The 22,850-nt window shown below is 37.3% G+C and overlaps 1 protein-coding gene across 2 annotated transcripts in view; it reads left to right on the top strand.

The window, feature by feature from the left end:
* The window catches only part of OPHN1 (oligophrenin 1), a gene marked incomplete at both ends in the record, with an annotated part of 648,741 nt that overhangs the window by 333,358 nt on the left and 292,533 nt on the right, over window positions 1-22,850 (top strand). For both annotated transcript variants that reach the window (XM_079727359.1, XM_079727358.1), the window contains one exon: window positions 18,591-18,692. In XM_079727359.1, coding sequence (XP_079583485.1) covers window positions 18,591-18,692 — 102 coding nt within the window. The remainder of the gene's footprint in view (window positions 1-18,590; window positions 18,693-22,850) is intronic.

Below are 22,850 nucleotides of genomic sequence, written 5' to 3'. Positions count from 1 at the left end.
ACCAAATATAAAACTGACAACTAGTGGGAAGCGGCCACATAGCAGAGGGAGATGAGCTCGGTGCTTTGTGACCACCTAGTGAGGTGGGATAGGCAGTGTGGGAGGGAGGGAGATGGAAGAAGGAAGATTTATGTGGATATATTTATATGTATAGCTGTGTTACCCTCTTATAATGCAGAAACTAACACACCATTGTAGAGCAATTATACTCCAATAAACGTGTTTAGAAAAGAAAGAAAAAAGAAACTAACACAACATTGTTAATCAACTATATTTCAATGTAAAATAAATAAAATATATAAATTCAATATTTAATATTTTAATATGTCCAAGTAGATGACTGCATCTTAATCAAGAACTTCATGTGTGCAACAGAATGAGTAAGAAAGTTTAGAAATTAAAAAAAAATGATAGCAAAAGTGAATAACTGAGTAGAAAGTTTGGAAGGTAAGGTTAATAAAAAAATTTTAAAGTAGGACAAAAAGTGGAAGATATTGAGGATTAAGAAGAAAATAGAAAAGTAAAAGTCCTGTCTTAGGAGTTCAAAATAAAAGGAAGTGTTTAAAGATAAAATAGTGGGGAGGAAGTTATACATGAAACGACTGAACTGTTTCAGTTCTAAGAACTGAAAGAGCTGAATCCGAGGATTGAAAGGGTCCTGCAAGTACCCTCCAAGATGGATGGAGATAGACTTTACTTAAGGACATCTTCAGGAAATCTGACATCATCAAAATGTCTGGAACCAAGACTCAATCCTGCCAATCTATCATTCTATATTTGCCAAAATACCAATCAAATAGGAGGATAAAGAAATTTTTGGATATTGAATGTCTCAAAAACTGACATATATACCCTTTTCTAGAAAGCTACAGGTGAATGGGTTCATCATAAAAAGTGAGCAATGAAAGAAAAATGAAAACAGGAAATACTGGGGGAAAAGTATACCAACATATTAGAGTTTCAAATGGAATACCCCAGGATGAATGTGGAAGGATGTCCCAAGCTCAAAACCAGGAACTATGAATAAAAGTCAAAAATTTCAGGTTAGAGCTACCAGAAGGTTCCAGGTGGTATTGAAATGAAATGATATGAATGGACATTTTGAGAGGAGATATAGAGAACTGGAGTAGAGTTAGAGATTTAGTTCTAAGTGCATTGAAAATTACCAACCAAATAAAGCAAAACAGAAAGGGTAATAGGCACCTTTATGTTTTATAAAAATTGTACAAGAAAGTAAGATTACTCGTATTCCGTTATATGTATCGTTATAAATAGTATTTAGATAGTCATAATAATGAATATGAATACTTAATATGAATCAAACCAAGATTATAATAAGAGTATATTGGAAGTATGAGGAAGTATTTTTGGGTAGGGGAGCAAAGGTGGTGGTGGTGATAATGAGATGGTGAGAGGTAAGGGAACTAAATTCTCATCTCCTTTACTGATAAATATGCTAATAGATAATGCATAAAACTTAAAAATTAGTAACAGCAATATAAACATTTATTTTGAGATATTAGAAATTTGGATGGAACTTCTAGAATAATTGGCTTAAAGAGATGAAAGTTGTTGCTTTTGGGAAAGAGGAAATAGGAGAAAGAGGACCGGGGATCTCTACTTGTCTTAACTTACTACATTGGACTAGATGATTATTTGAATAACAAAAGAGTTTTAAAAAATGTCTTAACCTTGAATGCTACTTATGTGGTCATGTGAGCATTATGCATGTAATGATGCAATCAAATTCCCAGGCTCTGTTTCCTCTCTTCTGTCTGTGATTCTGTATACATTTCTATTCAATATTAGAATTTAAGAAATTACACCTAGCATTCAGAGTTGATATGAATATTTCAATTAAATAACATATATTGAAGAGCATCACATGCTGTTTGGCAAATATGTCTTTTCAACATAGTAGTTCTTTCCCTTATTCATAAGTCCAGAACTGTCTTAATGCAGCATTTTTACCTGAGTATAGAAGTGATTCTTGATTAGAGCCTTTGTTACATTTGGCACTTGCAGTCAAATTGACCCTGAAATGCAACTTCTTTATTTAATTGAAGTATATTTGAATTACAATATTATATGTTACAGGTGTACAATATAGTTATTCACAGTTTTTAATGGTTATGCCTCATTTATAGTTATTATAAAAATTGGTTATATTTCCAGTGTTGTACAATATATCTGAGTAACTTATATATAATAGTTTGTACTTCTTAACCTCATACCCCTATATTACCCCTTCCCCTCCCCTCTCACCACTGCTAATCACTAGTTTGTTCTCTGTATCTGTGAGTCTATTTCCTATTTGTTATATTCACTACTTTGTTTTATTTTTTACATTCCATGTATAAGGAGTATCATACAGTATTTGTCGTTCTCTGGCTGAAGAGGTAATACTATCTCTATTTGCAGATTACTTTATCTTGTATATAGGAAATCCTAAGGAATACAAAGACATACATGCACATGTGCACACACACATAGTTAGAACTAAAAAAGGAGTACAACAAGGTTGCATGATACACGATCAATATACAAAAGTACATTGTATTTCTATACACTATTAATTAAAAAATTGAAAACTAAGAAAACAAACCCATTTACAGTAGTATCAAAAAGAGTAAAGTACTGAGGCATAAATTGAACAAAATAAGTTCAAGACTTGTATACTAAAAAGTACAAAATATCATTGGAAGAAATTAAGGAGGACCTCAATAAATAGAAAGAAGCTCCATGTTCATGAATCGGAAGGCAATATTGTTAAGATGGTAATACAAAATATATATACATTCAGTGCAAATGTCTAGTAAAATATCAGCTGACCATTTTGTACAAACTGATATGGTGACCTTAAAATCCGAATAGAAAGAAGCAAATGGAAAAAGAAATTTTGAAAAAGATTCACAATTTTTAATTTTAAAACTTACCACAAACCTATAGTAATCAACACAGTGTGGTGCTGACATAATGGTAGGCTTATAGATCAATAGAATAGAACTGAGAGTCCAGAAATAACTGTATATTTTTATGGCTAATTGATATTTTACGAGGATGCCAAAACAATTGAATGGGAAAGAATGTTTTTTTAAACAAATGATGCTAAGTCTACTGGATATTGACATGCAAAAGAATGAAGATGGGGCCCTAGATCATACTATGTTAAAAAAAATTAGAACTGAAAATTGGATTAGCTCTTCAAGATGGCGGAAGAGTAAGACGTGGAGATCACCTTCCTCCCCACAGATACATCAGAAATACATCTACATGTGGAACTGCTCCTACAGAATACCTACTGAATGCTGGCAGAAGACCTCAGATCTCCCAAAAGGCAAGAAACTCCCCACGTACCTGGGTAGGGCAAAATAAAAAATTAAAAACAGTGAGAAAGAATAGGGATGGGACCTGCACCAGTGGGAGGGAGCTGTGAAGGAGGAAAGGTTTCTACACACTAGGAAGCCCCTTCGTGGGTGGAGACTGCAGGTGGCGAAGGGGGGAAGTTTTGGAGCCACAGAGAAGAGCCAGCAATAGGGGTGCAGAGGGCAAAGCAGAGAGATTCCCACACAGAGGATCGGTGCTGACCAGCACTCACCAGCCCGAGAGGCTTGTCTGCTCCCCTGCCGGGGTGGGTGGGGGCTGGGAGCTGAGGCTCGGGCTTCGGTCAGATCCCAGGGAGAGGACTGGGGTTGGCTGCGTGAACACAGCCTGAAGGGGGCTAGTGCACCACGGCTAGATGAGAGGGAGTCCGGGAAAAAGTCCAGAGCTGCCGAAGAGGCAAGACACTTTTTGTTGCCTCTTTGTTTCCTGGTGTGTGAGGAGAGGGGATTAAGAGAGCTGCTTAAAGGATCTCGAGAAATGGGCGCGAGTCGTGGCTATCAGCGCAGACCCCAGAGATGGGCATGAGACGCTAAGGCTGCTGCTGCAGCCACCAAGAAACCTGTGAGCAAACACAGGTCACAATCCACACTGCCCCATCTGGGAGCCTGTGCAGCCCACCACTGCCAGGGTCCCGTGATCCACGGACAACTTCCCCAGGAGAATGCATGGCACACCTTAGGTTGGGGCAACGTCACGCTGCCCTTTGCCGCTGCAGGCTTTCCCTGCATCAGTACCCCTCCCTCCCCCCTGCCAGAGTGAGCCAGAGCCCCCGAATCAGCTGCTCCTTTAACCTTGTCCTGTCTGAGCGAAGAACAGACGCCCTCAGGCGACCTACACACAGAGGCGTGTCCAAATCCAAAGCTGAAACCTGGGAGCTGTGAGAACAAAGAAGAGAATGGGAAATTTCTCCCAGCAGCCTCAGGAGCAGTGGATTAAATCTCCACAATCAACTTGATGCACTCAGCATCTGTGGAATAACTGAATAGACAATGAATCATCCCAAATAGAGGAGGTGGACATTGGGAGCAAAGATATATTCTTTTTTCCACTTTTTCTCTTTTTGTGAGTGCGTATGTGTATGCTTCTGTGTGTGATTTTGTCTGCATGGCTTTGCTTTCACCATTTGTCCTAGGGTTCTGTCAATCCGTTTTTTTTTTTTTTTTTTTACTTTAAAAAATTTTCTTATTTTTTTATTTTAATAACTTTATTTTACTTTATTATATTTTATCATCTTCCTTCCTTCCTCCCTTCCTTCCTTCCTTCCTTTCTTTCTTTCTTTCTTTCTTTCTTTCTTTCTTTCTTTCTTTCTTTCTTTCTTTCTTTCTTCTCCCTTTTATTCTCAGCTGTGTGGATGAAAGGCTGTTGGTGCTCCAGCCAGGAGTCAGTGCTGTGCCTCTGAGGTGGGAGAACCAACTTCAGGACACTGGTCCACAAGAGACCTCCCAGCTCCACATAACATCAAATGGCAAAAATCTCCCAGAGATCTCCATCTCAACACCAAGACCCAGCTTCACTCAATGACCAGCAAGCTACAGGGCTGGACAGGCTATGCCAAACAACTACCAAGACAGGAACACAACCCTACCCATTAGCAGAGAGGCGGCCTAAAATCTTAATAAGTCCCCAGACACCCCAAAACACACAACCAGACGTGGACCTGCCCACCAGAAAGACAAGATCCAGCCTCATCCACCAGAACACAGGCACTAGTCCCCTCTACAATGAAGCCTACACAACCCACTGAGCCAACCTTAACCACTGGGGACAGACACCAAAAACAACGGGAACTACAGACCTGCAGCCTGAAAAAAGGAGACCCCAAACACAGTAAGATAAGCACAATGAAAAGACAGAAAAACACACAGCAGGTGAAGGAGCAAGATAAAAACGCACCAGACCTAACAAACGAAGAGCAAATAGGCAGTCTACCTGAAAAAGAATTCAGAATAATGATAGTAAAGATGATCCAAAATCTTGGAAATAGAATATAGAAAATACAAGAAATGTTTACCAAGGACCTAGAAGAACTAAAGAGAAAACAATGATGAACAACACAAGAAATGACATTAAAAATTCTCTAGAGGGAATCAACAGCAGAATAACTGAGGCAAAAGAACAGATAAGTGACCTGGAAGATAAAATAGTGGAAATAATTACTTCAGAGCAGAATAAAGAAAAAAAATAATAAAAAGAACTGAGGACAGTCTAAGATATGACTGGGACAACATTAAACGCTCCAACATTCGAATTATACGGATCCCAGAAGAACAAGAGAAAAAGAAAGGGACTGAGGAAATATTAGAAGAGATTATAGTTGAAAACTTTCCTAGTATGGGAAAGGAAATAGTTAATCAAGTCCAGGAAACACAGAGAGTCCCATACAGGATAAATCCAAGGAGAAACGTACCAAGACACATATTAATCAAACTATCAAAGATTAAATACAAAGAAAATATTTTAAAAGCAGCAAGGAAAAAACAACAAATAAAACACAAGGGAATCCCCATACGGTTAACAGCTGAACTTTCAGCAGAAACTATGCAAGTGAGAAGGGAGTGGCAGGACATATTTAAAGTGATGAAGGAGAAAAACCTACAACCTACATTACTCTACGCAGCAAGTATCTCATTCAGATTTGATGGAGAAATGAAAAGCTTTACAGACAAGCAAAAGCTGAGAGAGTTCAGCACCACCAAACCAGCTTTACAACAAATGCTAAAGGAACTTCTCTCGGCAGGAAACAGAAGAGAAGTAAAAGACCTACGATAATAAAACCCAAGGAATTAAGAAAATGGGAAAAGGAACATACATATCGATAATTACCTTAAATGTAAATGGATTAAATGCTCCCACCAAAAGTCACAGACTCGCTGAATGCATACAAATACAAGACCCGAATATATGCTGTCTACAGGAGACCCACTTCATACCTAGAGAAACATACAGACTGAAAGTGAGGGGATAGAAAATGATACTCCATGGAAATGGAAATCAAATGAAAGCTGAAGTAGCAATTCACATATCAGACAATATAGACTTTAAAGACTATTACAAGAGACAAAGAATGACTATGCATAATGATCAAGGGATCGATTCAAGAAGAAGATATAACAATTGTAAATATTTATGAAGCCAACATAGGAACCCCTCAATACATAAGGAAAATACTAACAGCCATAAAAGGGGAGATGGAGAGTAACACAATCATAGTAGGGGACTTTAACACCCCACTTTCCCCAATGGACAGATCATCCAAAATGAAAACAAATAAGTAAACACAAGCTTTAAATGATATATTAAACAAGATGGACTTAATTGATATTTATAGGACATTCCATCCAAAACAACAGAATACACATTGTTCTCAAGTGCTCATGGAACTCTCTCCAGGATAGATCATATCTTGGGTCACAAATCAAGCCTTGGTAAATTTAAGAAAATTGAAATTGTATCAAGTATCTTTTCCGACCACAACAATATGACACTAGATATCAATTACAGGAAAAGACCTGGAAAAAATACAAACACATGGAGACTAAACAATACACTACTTAATGACCAAGTGATCACTGAAGAAATCCAAGAGGAAATCAAAAATTTCCTAGGAACAAATGACAATGGAGACACGGCGACCGAAAACCTATTGGATGCTGCATAAGCAGTTCTAAGAGGGAAGTTTACAGCAATACAATCCTACCTTAAGAAACAAGGAACATCTCAAATAAACAACCTAAACTTGCACCTAAAGTAATTAGAGAAAGAAGAACAAAGAAACCCGAAAGTTAGCAAAAGGAAAGAAATCATAAATATCAGATTAGAAGTAAATGAAAAAGAAATGAAGGAAATGATAGCAAAGATCAATAAAACTAAATGCTGGTTCTTAGAGAAGATAAACAAAATTGATAAACCATTTGCCAGACTCATGAAGAAAAAAAAGGGAGAAGACTTAGATCAATAGAATTAGAAATGAAAAAGGAGAAGTAATAACTGACACTTCAGAAATACAAATGTCTTGAGAGATTACTACAAGCAACTCTATGCCAATAAAATGGACAACCTGGAAGAAATGGAGAAATTCTTAGAAAGGCACAACCTGCCGAGGCTGAACCAGGAAGAAATAGAAAACACAAACAGACCAATCTCAAGCACTGATATTGAAAGTGTGATTAAAAGTCTTCCAACAAACAAAAACCCAGGACCAGATGGCTTCACAGGTGTATTCTATCAAACATTTAGAGAAAAGCTAACACCCATCCTTCTCAAACTCTTCCAAAATATAGGAGAGGGAGGAACACTCCCAAGCACATTCCACGAGGCCACCATCAGCCTGATACCAAAACCAGAAAAATATGTCACAAAGAAAGAAAACTACAGGCCAATATCACTGACGAACATAGTTGCAAAAAATCCTCAACAAAATACTAGCAAACAGAATCCAACAGCACATTAAAAGGATCATACACCATGATCAAGTGGGGTTTATTCCAGGAATGCAAGGATTCTTCAATATACACAAATCAATCAACGTGAGAGAGCATATTAACAAATTGACTGGGAAAAACCATGTGATCATCTCAATCGATGCAGAGAAAGCTTTCGACGAAATTCAACACCCATGTATGATAAAAACCCTGCAGAAAGTAGGCATAGAGTTAACTTTCCTCAACATAATAAAGGCCATATATATCAAAACCACCGCCAACATCGTCCTCAGTGGTGAAAAACTGAAACCATTTCCACTAAGATCAGGAACAAGACAAGGTGCCCCACTCTCACCCCTATTATTCAACATAGTTTTGGAAGTTTCAGCCACAGCAATCAGAGAAGAAAAAAGAAATAAATGGAATCCAAATAGGAAAAGAAGAAGTAAAGCTGTCACTGTTTGCAGATGACATGATACTGTACATAGTGAATCCTAAAGATGCCACCAGAAAACTACTAGAGCTAATCAATGAATTTGGTAAAGTAGCAGGATGCAAAATTAATGCACAGAAATCTCTGGCATTCCTATACACTAGTGATGAAAAATCTGGAAATGAATTTAAGAAAACACTCCCATTTACCTTTGCAACAAATAGAATAAAATATCTAGGAATAAACCTACCTAAGGAGAAAAAAGACCTCTTTGCAGAATATAATAAGACACTGATGAAAGGAGTTAAAGATGATACAAATAGATGGAGAGATATACCATGTTCTTGGATTGGAAAGATCAACATTGTGAAAATGACTCTACTACCCAGAGCAATCTACAGATTCAATGCAATCCCTATCAAACTACCAGGGGCATTTTTCACAGAACTACAACAACAAATTTCACAATTTGTATGCAAACAGAAAAGTCCCCTAGTAGCCACAGCAATCTTGAGAACGAAAAATGGAGCCCGTGGAATCAGGCTCCCTGACTTCAGACTATACTACAAAGCTACAGTAATCAACAGAGTATGGTACTGGCACAAAAACAGAAATATAGATCAATGGAGCAGGATAGAAAGCCCAGAGATAAACCCACACACATATGGTCACCTTATCTTTGATAACGGTGGCCAGAATATGCAGTGGAGAAAAGACAGCCTCTTCAATAAGTGGTGCTGGGAAAACAGGACAGGTACATGAAAAAGTATGAAATTCAAAAACTCACTAACACCATACACAAAAATAAACTCTAAGTGGATTAAAGAACTAAATATAAGGCCAGACACTGTCAAACTCTTAGAGGAATACATAGGCAGAACACTGTATGACATAAATCACACTAAGATCCTTCCTGACCCATCTCCTAGAGAAATGGAAATAAAAACAAAAATAATCAAGTGGGGCCTAATGAAACTTAAAAAGCTTTTACACAACAAAGGAAACCATAAAGAAGACCAAAAGACAACCCCCAGAATGGAAGAAAATATTTGCACATGAAGCAACTGACAAAGGATCAATCTCCAACATTTGCAAGCAGCTCATGTAGCTCAATATCAAAATAAGAAACAGCCCAATCCAAAATTGGGCAGAAGACCTAAATAGACATTTCTCCACAGAAGATATACAGATTGCCAACAAACACATGAAAGAATGCTCCACATCATTAATCATTAGAGAAATGCAGATCAAAACTACAATGAGATATCATCTCACAGCGGTCAGAATGGCCATCATCAAAAAATGTACAAGCAATAAATGCTGGAGAGGGTGTGGATAAAAGGGAACCTTCTTGCACTGTTGGTGGGAATGTAAATTGATACAGCCACTATGGGGAATAGTATGGATGTTCCTAAAATACTAAAAATAGAACTACCTTATGACCCAGCATTCCCACTACTGGGCAAATACCCTGAGAAAACCATAATTCAAAAAGAGTCATGTACCAAAATGTTCATTGCAGCTGTATTTACAATAGCCAGGATATGGAAGCAACCTAAGTGTCCATCACCAGATGAATGGATAAAGATGATGTGGCACACATATACAATGGAATATTACTCAGCCATAGAAAGAAACAAAATTGAGTTATTTGTAGTGAGGTGGATTGACCTAGAGTCTATCATACCAAGTGGAGTAAGTCAGAAAGAGAAGAACAAATACACTATGCTAACACATATATATGGAATTAGAGAAAAAAAAATGTCATGAAGAACCTAGGGGTAAGATGGGAATAAAGACACAGATCTACTAGAGAATGGGCTTGTGGATATGGAGAGGGGGAAGGGTAAGCTTTGACAAAGTGAGAGAGTGACATGGACATGTATACACTACCAAACGTAAAATAGATAGCTAGTGGGAAGCAGCTTCATAGCACAGGGAGATCAGCTCGGTGCTTTTTGACCACATAGAGGGGTTGGATATGGAGGGTGGGAAGGAGGGATATGCAAGAGGGAAGAGATATGGGAACATATGTATATGCATAACTGATTCACTGTGTTACAAACCAGAAACTAACCCACCATTGTAAAGCAATTATACTCCAATGAAGTTGTTAACTAAAAAAAATAACTGACGATTATAAAGCTCTTAGAAGAAAATATAAGTGTAAAGCTTCATGACTTTAGATCAGCCAAGTTTCTGAGATATGACACCAAAGCACAAGTAACCAAAGAAAAAAATAGGCCAGTTAGATAGACTTCACAAATTTAAAAATATTTATGCTTCAAAGGGCACTACCAAGAAAGTGCCAGCAACCCAAACATCTTTTCATGTGCTTTTTTCCATTTGTATTTCTTCTTTGGTGAAATACAGAGATAAAACCAAATTTAATAATGGGCAAAATAATTCAATAAACATTTCTCCATAGAATATACATTTGACCCTTCAACATCATTGGTTTGAACGGCATGGGTCCAGTTATACGTGTATTTTGTCAGTAGTTAATATTACAGTAGTATACAATCTGTGGTTGGTTGAATCTGCAGATGCAGAACTGTGGATATAGTGGATCCATGTGTATGGACAGTGGACTATAAGTTATATGCAGATTTTCAACTATACAGAGATTTGGGGTCCCTAACCCACATGTTGTTCAAGGGTAAACTGTATATGCAAAGGGACAATCAACAGGGATAAACGTTGAAAACATTATTTTAAGTGTAAAAAGAGAGTCATGAAAGGCCACATATTATACGATTCCAGTTATATTAAATGTCTAGAGTAGGCAAATTCACAGAGACAGAAAGTAAACTGTGGTTACTGAGGCGAAGGAGGGAGGAATAGGGAATGATTACTAATAGGTATGTTTTTTTTTTTTGAGGTGATGGAAATATTTTGGAATTAGATAGCAGTGATGGTTATGCAACTTAATTAATATACTAAAAACTGAATTATCTACTTTACAATGGTGAATTTTAGGATACATGAATTCTATCTCATAGTTTTTATTTTAAAAATGGAAGTGGAGGAAAATGTGACCCACAGAACTTTATTCCTAGAGAAGTCCCTGACATTTTCTGGCTCCCATGCTTTCTTCAAACAGTTGCTACTTTAAATAAATTCAGTACCTGAAGGAACAGTTTCCCCTACTATCTTTTGTGTGAAATTTTCTATCTCAAGTGTTTTGGTATCTGAGTTGGGGCTAAGGCTATAGACAAGGTTCCCTGAGTATTCATAAGCCTCCTGAGTGTAAATCCTTTCATGATCATCTGGGTCCTATATGACTATGTAGAATAAATCAGACGTGTATGCTATATGGCCTACAGCAAGTTAGTTCACCATTTCTGAACCTTAATTTCCTTTACAGTATGTATTTCTCAGAGTTGTGAATACTAAATGAGATATAGATTTTAAGTACCAAACATGGGAGATCGGTTCAAGATGGCGGAGTAGAAGGGCGTGTGCTCACTCCTTCTTGAGAAAGCACCAGAATCACAGCTAACTGCTGAACAGTCATTGACAGGAAGACACTGGAACTCACCAAAAACGATACCCCACATCCAAAGACAAAGGAAAAGCCACAATAAGTAGGAGGGGTGCAACCACAATACAATCAAATCCCATAACTCCTGGCTGGGTGACTCACAAAATGCAGAACTCTTATACCACAGAAGTACACCCACTGGAGTGAAGGTTCTGAGCCCCACATCAGACTTCCCAACCTGGGGGTCCAGCAACAGGAGGAGGAATTCCTAGAGGATCAAACTTTGAAGGCTAGCAGGATTTCATTGCAGGACTTTAACAGGACTGGGGTAAACAGAGACTCCACTCTTGGAGGGCACATACAAAATAGTGTGTGCATCGGGACCCAGGGTAAGGAGCAGTGACGCCATAGGAGACTGAAACAGACCTACCTGTTGGTGTTTGAGGATTCCCTGCAGAGGTGAGGGGTGGCTGTGTCTCACCTTTAGGACAAGGACACTGGCAACAGAGATTTGGGAAGTACTCCTTGGTGTCAGCTCCCCTAGACTCTGCCACTAGCCCCACCAAAGAGCTGGGTAGGTTACCGTGTTGGGTTGCCTCAGGCCAAACAATCAACTGGGAGGGGACTGAGCACCACCCATCAGCAGACAAGCGGATTAAAGTTTTACTGAGCCTTGCCTACCAGAGCAACACCCATCTTTACTCACCACCAGTCGCGCCCATCAGGAAACTTGCACAAGCCTCTTAGATAGCCTCATCCACCACAGAGTAGACAGCAGAAGCAAGAAGAAATACAATCCTGCAGCCTGTGGAACAAAAAACACATTCACAGAAAGATAGACAGGATGAAAAGGCAGAGGGCTATGTACCAGATGAGGGAACAATATAAAACCCCAGAAAAACAACTAACTGAAGTGGAGATAGGAGACCTTCCAGAAGAAGAATTCAGAAAAATGATAGTGAGGATGATCCAGGACCTCGGAAAAAGAATGGAGGCAAAGATCGGAAAGATGAAAGAGATGTTTAACAAAGACCTAGAAAAATAAAAGAACAAAGAAACAGACATGAGCAATACAATAGCTGAAATGAAAAATACACTAGAAGGAATCAGTAGCAGAGTAACTGAGGCAGAAGAACGGATAAGTGATCTGGAAGACACAATGGTGGAATTCACTGCTGCAGAACAGAATAAAGAAAAAAGAATGAAAAGAAATGAAGAAAGCCTAAGAGACCTCTGGGACAAGATTAAATGCAACAACATTCACATAATAGGGGTTCCAGAAGGAGAAGAGAGAGAGAAAGGACCCGAGAAAATATTTGAAGAGATTATAGTCAAAAACTTCCCTACCATGGGATCCAAAATAGTAATCAAGTCCAGGAAGCACAGAGAGTCCCAGGCAGGATAAACCCAAGGGGAAACACACTGAGGTGCATAGTAATCAAGGTGACAAAAATTAAAGGCAAAGAAAAATTACTGAAAGTATCAAGGGAAAAATGACAAATAATATACAATGGAACTCTCATAGTGTTAACAGCTCATTTATCAGCAGAAACTCTACAAACGAGAAGGGAGTGGCATGATATATTTAAAGTGATGAAAGGAAAGAACCTACAACCAAGATTAATCTCCCCTGCAAAGATCTCATTCAGATTTGATGGAGAAATCAACAGTTTTTCAGACAAGTAAAAGCTAAGAGAGTTCAAACCAGCTCTACATGAAACACTAAAGGAACTTCTCTAAGTGGGAAACACAAGAGAAGTAAATGACCTACAAAAACAAACCCATAACAATTAAGAAAATGGTAATAGGAACATACATGTCAATAATTGCCTTAAATGTGAATGGATTAAATGCTCCAATCAAAAGACACTGGCATGCTGAATGGATACACAGCAAGACCCATATATATGCTGTCTACAAGAGACCCGCTTCAGACCTAGGGACACATACAGACTGAAAGTGGGAGGATGGAAAAAGATATTCTGTGCAAATGGAAATCCAAAGAAAGCTGGAGTAGAAATACTCATATCAGATAAAATGGACTTTAAAGTAAAGAATGTTACAAGAGGCAAGGAAGGACACTACATAATGATCAAGGGATGAATCCAAGAAGTAGATATAACAATTATAAACATATGCACCCAACATAGGAGCACCTCAATACATAAGGCAACTGCTAACAGCTATAAAAGAGGAAATCGACAGTAACACAGTAATAGTGGGGAACTTTAACACCTCACACCAATGGGCAGATCATCCAAACAGAAAATTAATAAGGAATCACAAGCTTTAAATGACGCTACAGATCACATAGATTTAATTGATATTTATAAGACATTCCATCCAAAAACAGCAGACTACACATTCTTCTCAAGTGCCCATGGAACATTCTCTAGGATAGATCACGTCTTGGGTCACAAATCAAGCCTCAGTAAATTTAAGAAAATTGTAATCATATCAAGCATCTTTTCTGATCACAACGTTATGAGATTAGAAATGAATTGCAGGGAAAAAATGTAAACACAAATATATGGAGGCTAAACAATACGTTAATCAATAACCAAGAGATCATTGAGAAATCAAAGAGAAAACCAAAAAAATACCTAGAAACAAATTACAACAAAAACACGATAATCCAAAACCTATCAGGTGCAGCAAAAGCAGTTCTAAGAGGGAAGTTTATAGCAGTACAAGCCTACCTCAAGAAACAAGAAACATCTCAAGTAAACAGTCTAACCTTACACCTAAAGTAACTCGAGAAAAAAGAAAAAAAAACAAAACCCAAATATAGTAGGAGGAAAGAAACCATGATGATCAGAGGAGAAATAAATGCAATAGAAGCAAAGAGAACAATAGCAAAGATCAATAGAACTAGTAGCTGGTTCATTGAGAAGATAAACTATTAGCCAGACTCATCAAGAAAAAGAGGGAGAGGACTCAAATCAACAGAATTAGAAATGAAAAAAGATAACTTACAACAGACAACACAGAAATACAAAGCATCCTAAGAGACTACTAAAAGCAACTCTATGCCAATTAAATGGACAACCTGGAAGAAATGGGCCAGTTCTTAGAAAGGTATAGCCTTCCATGACTGAACCAGGAAAAAATAGAAAATATGAACAGACTAATCACAAGTAATGAAATTGAAACTGTGATTAAAAATCTTCCAACAAACAGACATCCAGGACCAGACAGCTTTACAGGTGATTTCTGTGAAACATTAGGGAAGAGCTAGCCCCCGTCCTTCACAAATTCTTCAAAAAAATTGCACAGGAAGGAACACTCCCAAACTCATTCTATGAGGCCACCATCACCCTGATAACAAAACCAGACAAATATACTACAAAAAAAGAAAATTACAGACCAATATCACTGATGAATATAAATGCAAAAATCCTCAACAAAATACTAGCAATCAGAATCCAACAACATATTTAAAGGATCATACACCATTATCAAGTCGGATTTATCCCAGGGATGCAGGAATTCTTCAATATACGCAAATAAACCAATGTGATACACCATATTAACAAACTGAAGAATAAAAACCATATGATCATCTCAATAGATGCAGAAAAAGCTTTTGACAAAATTCAACACCTATTTATGATAAAAAGTCTCCAGAATGTTGGCATAGAGGGAACCTACCTCAACATAATAAAGGCCATATATGAAAAACCCACAGCAAACATCATTCTCAGTGGTGAGAAACTGAAAGCATTTCCTCTAAGATGAGGAACAATACAAGGATGTCCACTCTTGCCACTATCATTCAAATAGTGTTGGAAGTCCTAGCCATGGCAATTAGAGGAGAAAAAGAAATAAAGGAATTCAAATTGTAAAAGAAGAAGTAAAACTGATACTATTTGCAGATGACATGATACTATACATAGAGATTCCTAAAGATGCCACCAGAAAACTACTAGAGCTAATCAATGAATTTTGTAATGTTGCAGGATACAAAATTAATGCATAGAAATCTCTTGCATTCCTATACACTAATGATGAAAAACCTGAAAGAGAAATTAAGGAAATGCTCCCCTTTACCATTGCAACAAAAAGAGTAGAATACCTAGGAGTAAGCCTACCTAGGGAGACAAAAGACCTGTATGCAGAAAACTATAAGACAGTGCTGAAAGAACTTAAAGATGATACAATCAGATGGAGAGATATACCATGTTCTTGGATTGGAAGAATCAATATTGTGAAAATGACTATACTACCCAAAGCAATCTACAGATTCAATTTAATTCCTGTCAAATAACCAATGGCATTTTCCACAGAACTATTTCAAAAATATTAAAATTTGTATGGAGACACAGAAAAGACCCCAAATAGCCATAGTAGTCTTGACGGAAGGAAACGGAGCTGGAGGAATCATACTCTGTGACTTAAGACTATATGACAGAGCTACAGTAATCAAGACAATATGGTACTGGCACAAACACAGAAATATAGATCAATGGAACAGGATAGAAAGCCCAGAGATAAACCCACACACCTATGGTCGACTAATCTATGACAAAGGAGGCAAGGCTATACGATGGAGAAAAGACAGTGTCTTCACTAAGTGGTGCTGGGAAAATTGACAGCTACATAGAAAATAATTAAGTTAGAACACTCCCTAACACCATACACAATAATAAACTCAAAATGGATTAGAGGCCTAAATGTAAGATCGGACACTATAAAACTCTTAGAGGAAAACATAGGAAGAACACTATTTGACATAAATAACAGCAAGATCTTTTTTGATCCACAACCTGGAGTAATGAAATAAAAATGGAAATAAATAAATGAGACCTAATGAAACTTCAAAGCTTTTGTAGAACAAAGGAAACCATAAACAAGGCGAAAAAACAATCCTCAGAATGGGAGAAAATATTTGCAAATGAATCAACGGACAAAGGATTAATCTCCAAAATATATAAACAGCTCATGCAGCTCAATATTAAAAAAACAAACAACCCAATCCAAAAATGGGCAGCAGACCTAAATAGACATTTCTCCAAAGAAGACATACAGATTGCCAAGAAGCACATGAAAAGCTTCTCAACATCACTAATTATTTAGAGAAATGCAAATCAAAACTACAATGAGATATCACCTCACACCAGTGAGAATGGGAATCATCAGAATATCTACAAACAACAAATGCTGGAGAGGGTGTGGAGAAATGGGAACCCTCTTGCACTGTTGGTGGGAATGTAAATTGATACAGCCACTATGGAGAACAGTATGGAGGTTCCTTAAAAAACTAAAAACAGAATTACCATATGACCCAGGAATCCCACTACTGGGCATATACCCAGAGAAAACCATAATTCAAAAAGACACATGCACCCCAGTATTCATTGCAGTACTATTTACAATAGCCAGGTCATGAAAGCAACCTAAATGCCCATCGACAGACGAATGCATAAAGAAGGTATGGTACATATATACAATGGAATATTATGCAACCATAAAAAGAAAAATATTGTGTCATTTGTAGAGACGTGGATGGATCTAGAGACTGTCATACAGTGTTAAGTCATAGAGAGAAAAATAAATATCGTGTATTAACGCATATTTGTGGAACCTAGAAAAATGGTACAGATGAACTGGTTTGCAGGGGGCAGAAATAGAGGCACAGATGTAGAGAACAAACTTATGGACACCAAGGGGGGAAAGTGATGGGAGGGTGTTGATGTGGTGAATTGGGAAATTGGGATTGACATATATACAATAATACGTATAAAATGGATAATTAATAAGAACCTGCTGTAGAAAAATTAAATATATAAGATTCAAAAATTCAAAAAAAAATAGTAAGTACCTAAGGTCCTTCCTGGCCTGATGTATGCCTCAGTTAATATTAGCTTCCTCTTTTATTTTTTTCCCTCTGGTGAAAAGCACATTCCTTACAGATCAGAGGTCCCTCAGTTCTGTGCTGGCTTCTTGCCCAGCAACAGATTGCCTGTGGAAATAAACCATGGGTGAGGTACTTTTTTTCTTTTTGTCTGTGTGTTCCCCATACTGCTTCTTCGAATACCTGACACACTGTAGGGGCTCAGTGAGTTTAGATTTCCTATGTGACAACACAAGCCTTTTACGTGAATTTCCCAACGTGGTGCTGAGAGGATTGCAGAATGTCAGCCTTAATCTGTGACAAACTAGTATTCTTAGTGCTCCTTTGGAGACTGTGTGATTTCTCCTTGTATTGAGAGGCAGAGAGCTTAATTAAATTTCATACTTGAAGAGAGTGACGACTGAGTACTCCATCCTTCATAAGGCTTTTCAACTCTTTATTTTCAGTTAAACCTTCTGGGATTTTTTCCTCATCTTTAACACAGTGTTTTAATATGCAGTACTCAAATGCTTGAATAATATCAAAGAACTCATCATTCACAGAGGCAGTCTTAGGTTCCAATTGCCTTGGAGATATTTTACTTATTATTTGGCTGTCTAAATGCATTGCAGATTAATATTTAAAAGGTGTATTCACTGTTCACTATTTTGTTCCTTCTTTCTCCTTTAAATAATTAATGTAGTTAATGCATGTGAAAAATATTGAGAAGAAAAGGTAACCTGCACACAGGTGCATTTTAAGTGCCATTCTCTGAGCAGCAGCTCCCAGAGCCTTTAGCTATACCAATAGGAACTACCCCTTGTGTAGGTGGAATTTTTCAAGGTTATGTTTGAGGAAGCCGAAATTACTGAGACCAATGCAGAAATTAATTCTCTCTTGCTTTTTTTTTTTTTCCTTCCTGGGAACTAGAGAGATTGACCACATGAAACCTGACACTGTGTTATGCATTCTCATTTCTGAGCAGACAATTAAAATCGTAGACATGCTAATCTGTGCCTTCTGTCCCACCTCTAGGAGCGGAAAAAGAAATTTGAAAAGGATGGAGAGAGGTTTTATTCCTTGCTGGATCGGCATTTACATTTGTCTTCCAAAAAGAAAGAATCTCAGTTACAAGAGGTATGTTCAAACAGCCTGCCCTGCCTTCTATTGCCAGCTATGCCTTGGTACGTCGCAGCTTCCTATTTCAAGGCTTTCCTCATACCCTGCCTCAGCAGAGAACCATGTATAATAGTTGTGCTTGTAGATAAAACCATGGCCAATGACTCAGGAGCCCTGAGTTCTCAAGCCACCTCCTCCACAAACTCACAGTGTGACTTTGGATAAGATATTTCTTTCTTGTCCTCAGTTTCTCTATCTATCAAAGGAAGAGTGGTACTCAAAGATCTCTAGAATCCTTTTCAGTTCTAAGTTTCTGATTCTAGATTACATATTAGGATAGAGTTAAACTAGCGCTATATTTGATAGACCAGGAGTAGATCTACTTTTTTCCCATGAGGTGTTCCAAAGGTAGGTTTTTTTTTTTTTTTTTTGGTCCTACACTGGGACTACAACTTATATGGCACTTCCACTGACTTCAGTTCAAAGAAGTCACTACTCAGTGAGCGCCTACCACATTCCAGGCACTATGATGGTTGCAATAGGACTACAAAGACAGTAAGACGTACTTCCTGCTCTTCTGCAGCTTACAGTTAGGATGCTAAAATGAGAACACATGACTCTTATACAAGTAGTTTTTTTTTACATAATGTAATGTGTATGTGGTGTCCTTGTAGGGATAGGAAGGTATTTGGAGAATAAAAAACTTACATTTGGACGTGGAGAATTGCCTTTGTGGAAGAATGTTGCCCTTCTAAATTTGAGGTGGTAATATGATTATATGTAAAGTGTTTGACAGATAAAAATATAGAAATGGACCTTTCAAGTGGAGGGCAGTGGCCCCAGGGATGGAAAACAATGTTTGGCTAAAGGTTTGACCAGAATTTGCATTACTATTGGAGGATAGTGAAAGACAGGAAAGGATCAGACAAGTTGTAGAGATATTGTGGTGTAATAGGCTCAGGAGTTTGCTTTAATTCTGTTGACCCTGGAAGAATTATTGAAGGCCTTTGGTTGTGCAAGCAATATGATTAGAATTCTATTTTAGGAATCTTAAACTGGCTGAAGTTGTAGGATGAATTAAATGCGGGAGAGACGGGAAGCAAGTAAACCAGTTTAGGAAACTATTGCGATGATCTAGGGGAAAAGTTCTGAGTCACAAAAAGTGTCACTTGGAAAGGGAAAAACAGGAATTAACTGATTAAGGCTTATTTACTGGTAGAATGGATCTATGTTTTGGATAAAAGATCCAGTAAGATATAGAGATATTGAAGGTTCAAGTATAAAAAGAGATACCCAACTGAATGAAGTCATAGACACGAGCTTAGAAATCATCTTGTCCATGGTCACACAGACTGTGGCAAAGCTGAAACTCATCTCCTGACACCTGATTTAGTGAGTATCCATCACAGAATGTGAGGTACATGAAGGTGATGAGTCAAGATACTCAGTGGTAGATGGAGTTAGTGTTGAAAGGTGAAGGACTACTTCTCTTCCATAAACTGGAATGAAGTACTAGTCTGGGGTCATCTGCCATTTTCCTCTTGCACAATTTTGCTTTCTTCCTTTTTCTTCTATTCTGTGCCAGGGTTCCTATGCAGAAAAAAGTTAACATAACTGGCCTAAGACTTCTGTGCTTAGAAAAGTCTGCTTACAAGATGAGCTCCTTTTTTTTTTAACATCTTTATTGGAGTATAATTGCTTTATGATGGTGTGTTAGTTTCTGCTTTATAACAAAGTGAATCAGTTATACATATACATATGTTCCCATTTTGGCTGGTCTCTGAGAACTTGGCTGGTAAACAGTACCCTACACTGATATAAAAGTTTCCCTAAGTGTTAAGAGTGACTCATTGTGCATAGACTGCCTGTACAAACAATGTGGTTTATGCTAAACAACTTATTTTCTTTTGGGAGTCGAGAAGTTTGGTACATGCTCAGCAGAGGGAGCCTGGGTACAGCAACCAATATAAAACCTAGGGCACTTAGTATCTAATGAGCTTCCCTGGTACACAACATTTCATATGTGTTGTCATAACTTGTTGCTGGAGGAATTAAGTATTTCCTGTGTGAGTGCACTAAGAGAGAACTCTTGGAAGCTTGCACCTAGCTTTCGATGGACTTCATCCCATGCATCTTTTCCCTTTGCTGATTTTGCTTTTTATCCTTTCACAGAAATAAATCTTAACCATGTGTATGACTATATGCAGAGTCCTTTGAGTCCTCCTAGAGAATTACTGAACCTGTGGGTTTTAGAAGCCCAGACACAGTCCAAACTCGATTCTTTTAGAGGCTTTTGCAATGAAAGCTTCTAGAGTGTCCTAGCAGATTGGTGCTGTATCTAGATGTCCCTGGTGGCTTTCCTAATGAGCAAGAATGCAGCCTTTGTGTTTGTCTAATTAACACAAAGCTGGGGGACCTTGGATCACTCACTTCTTTTTTAATATTGAGACTATTTTTAGAGCAGTTTTAGATTTAAAGAAAAATTGAATGATAAGTACAGAGAGTTCTCATATATTCTTAACCCCCTGCATACAGTTACCCCTATTATTAACATTTGCATTTATGAGATACATTTGATACAGTTGATGAGCCAATGCGTTGCACATTCTATAGATTTTGATAAACGTATAATGACATGAATCCATCATTACACTGTCATACAACATAGTTTCACTGCCCTAAAGATCCCTAGGCACCACCTATTCATCACTTCCTCGTTCCATACCCCCGCTGACCCCTGGCAGCCAGTGATCTCTTTATGGTTTCCATAATATTGCTTATTCCAGAATGTCATATAGTTGGAATTATATAGCATGTAGCCTTTTCAGATTGGCTCCTTTCACTTAGAAATGTGCATTTAAGGTTCTTCTGTGTCTTTTCATGGCTTGATAGCTCATTTCTTTTTAGCACTGAATAATATTTCATTGTGTGGATGTATTACAATTTGTTTACCTATTCACCTATCAAAGGACATCTTGGAATCCTCCAAATTTTGTCAACTACTATTAAAGCTGCTATAAACATTTGTGTCTAGGTTTTGTGTATATAACTTTTCAAATAATTCAGTTAAATACCAAAGACCACAATTACTGAACTGCATGGTAAAAGTATATTTAGTTTTTTTTAAGAAACTGCCAAATTATCTTCCAAGGTGGCTGTACTATTTTTTTTTTTTAAATTTCTGCCATCAGTGAATGAGAGTTCTTCTTGTGCCACACCTTAGCCAGCACTTGATATTGTCTATGTTTTGGATTTTAGCTATTCTAGTAGGTGTGTAGTGATACCTCATTACTTTTATAATTTGCATTTTCTTAATGCCATGTGTTGCAGAACATCTTTTTATATGCCATCTGTAGATCTTATTTGGTGAGGTGTCTGTTCAAATCTTTTGCCCATTTTCAATTGTGTTGTTTGTTTTCATATTATTGCATCTTAAAAGCTGTTTGTATATTTTAGATACCTGTCCTTTATCAGATATATGTTTTATAAAGATTTCTTTTCCAGTCTGTGGCTTGTCTTTTCACTCAACAGAATTTTTCACAGAGCAGAAGTTTGTAATTTTAATGAAATTAAACTTATCAATATTTTCTTTCATGAATCATGCTTTTGGTGTTATATCTAAAAAGTCATCACCAAATCCAAGATCACCTAAGATTTCTCTTATGTTATTTTCTAGGAGTTTTATAGTTTTGTGTTTTATATTTACTTCTATAATCCATTTTGAGTTAATTATTATGAAAGGTGTAAGGTCTGTCTCTAGATTATTATTATTATTTTTTTGGCATGGGGATATACAGTTGTTCCAGCACCATTTTTTGAAAAGACTATCATTTCTCTATTGAATTTTCCTAGATCCTTTGTCAAAGATCAGTTGAATATGTTTATGTGGATTTATTTTAGGATCTCAATTCCATTCCATTGATCTATTTTTTCTTTCACCAATACCGTACTGTTCTGATTACTATAACTTACCAGTAATTTTGAAGTCAGATAGTGTCAATATTTTGATTTGTTTTTCTCCCCCAGTATTGTGTTGGCTATTCTGGATATTTTTGCCTCTCCATATAAATTTTATAATCACTTTGTTGATATCTAGAAAATAGCTTGCAGGGATTTTGAATTGGACTACATTGAATCTATAGATCAAGTTGTGAAGAACAGAAATGTTGATAATAT

This window comes from Hyperoodon ampullatus, assembly GCF_949752795.1.
Source record: "Hyperoodon ampullatus genome assembly, chromosome: X".
NCBI lineage: Eukaryota > Metazoa > Chordata > Mammalia > Artiodactyla > Ziphiidae > Hyperoodon > Hyperoodon ampullatus.
Note: the sequence above shows the minus strand (reverse complement) of the source record. Positions and strands in the feature narration are given on the sequence as shown.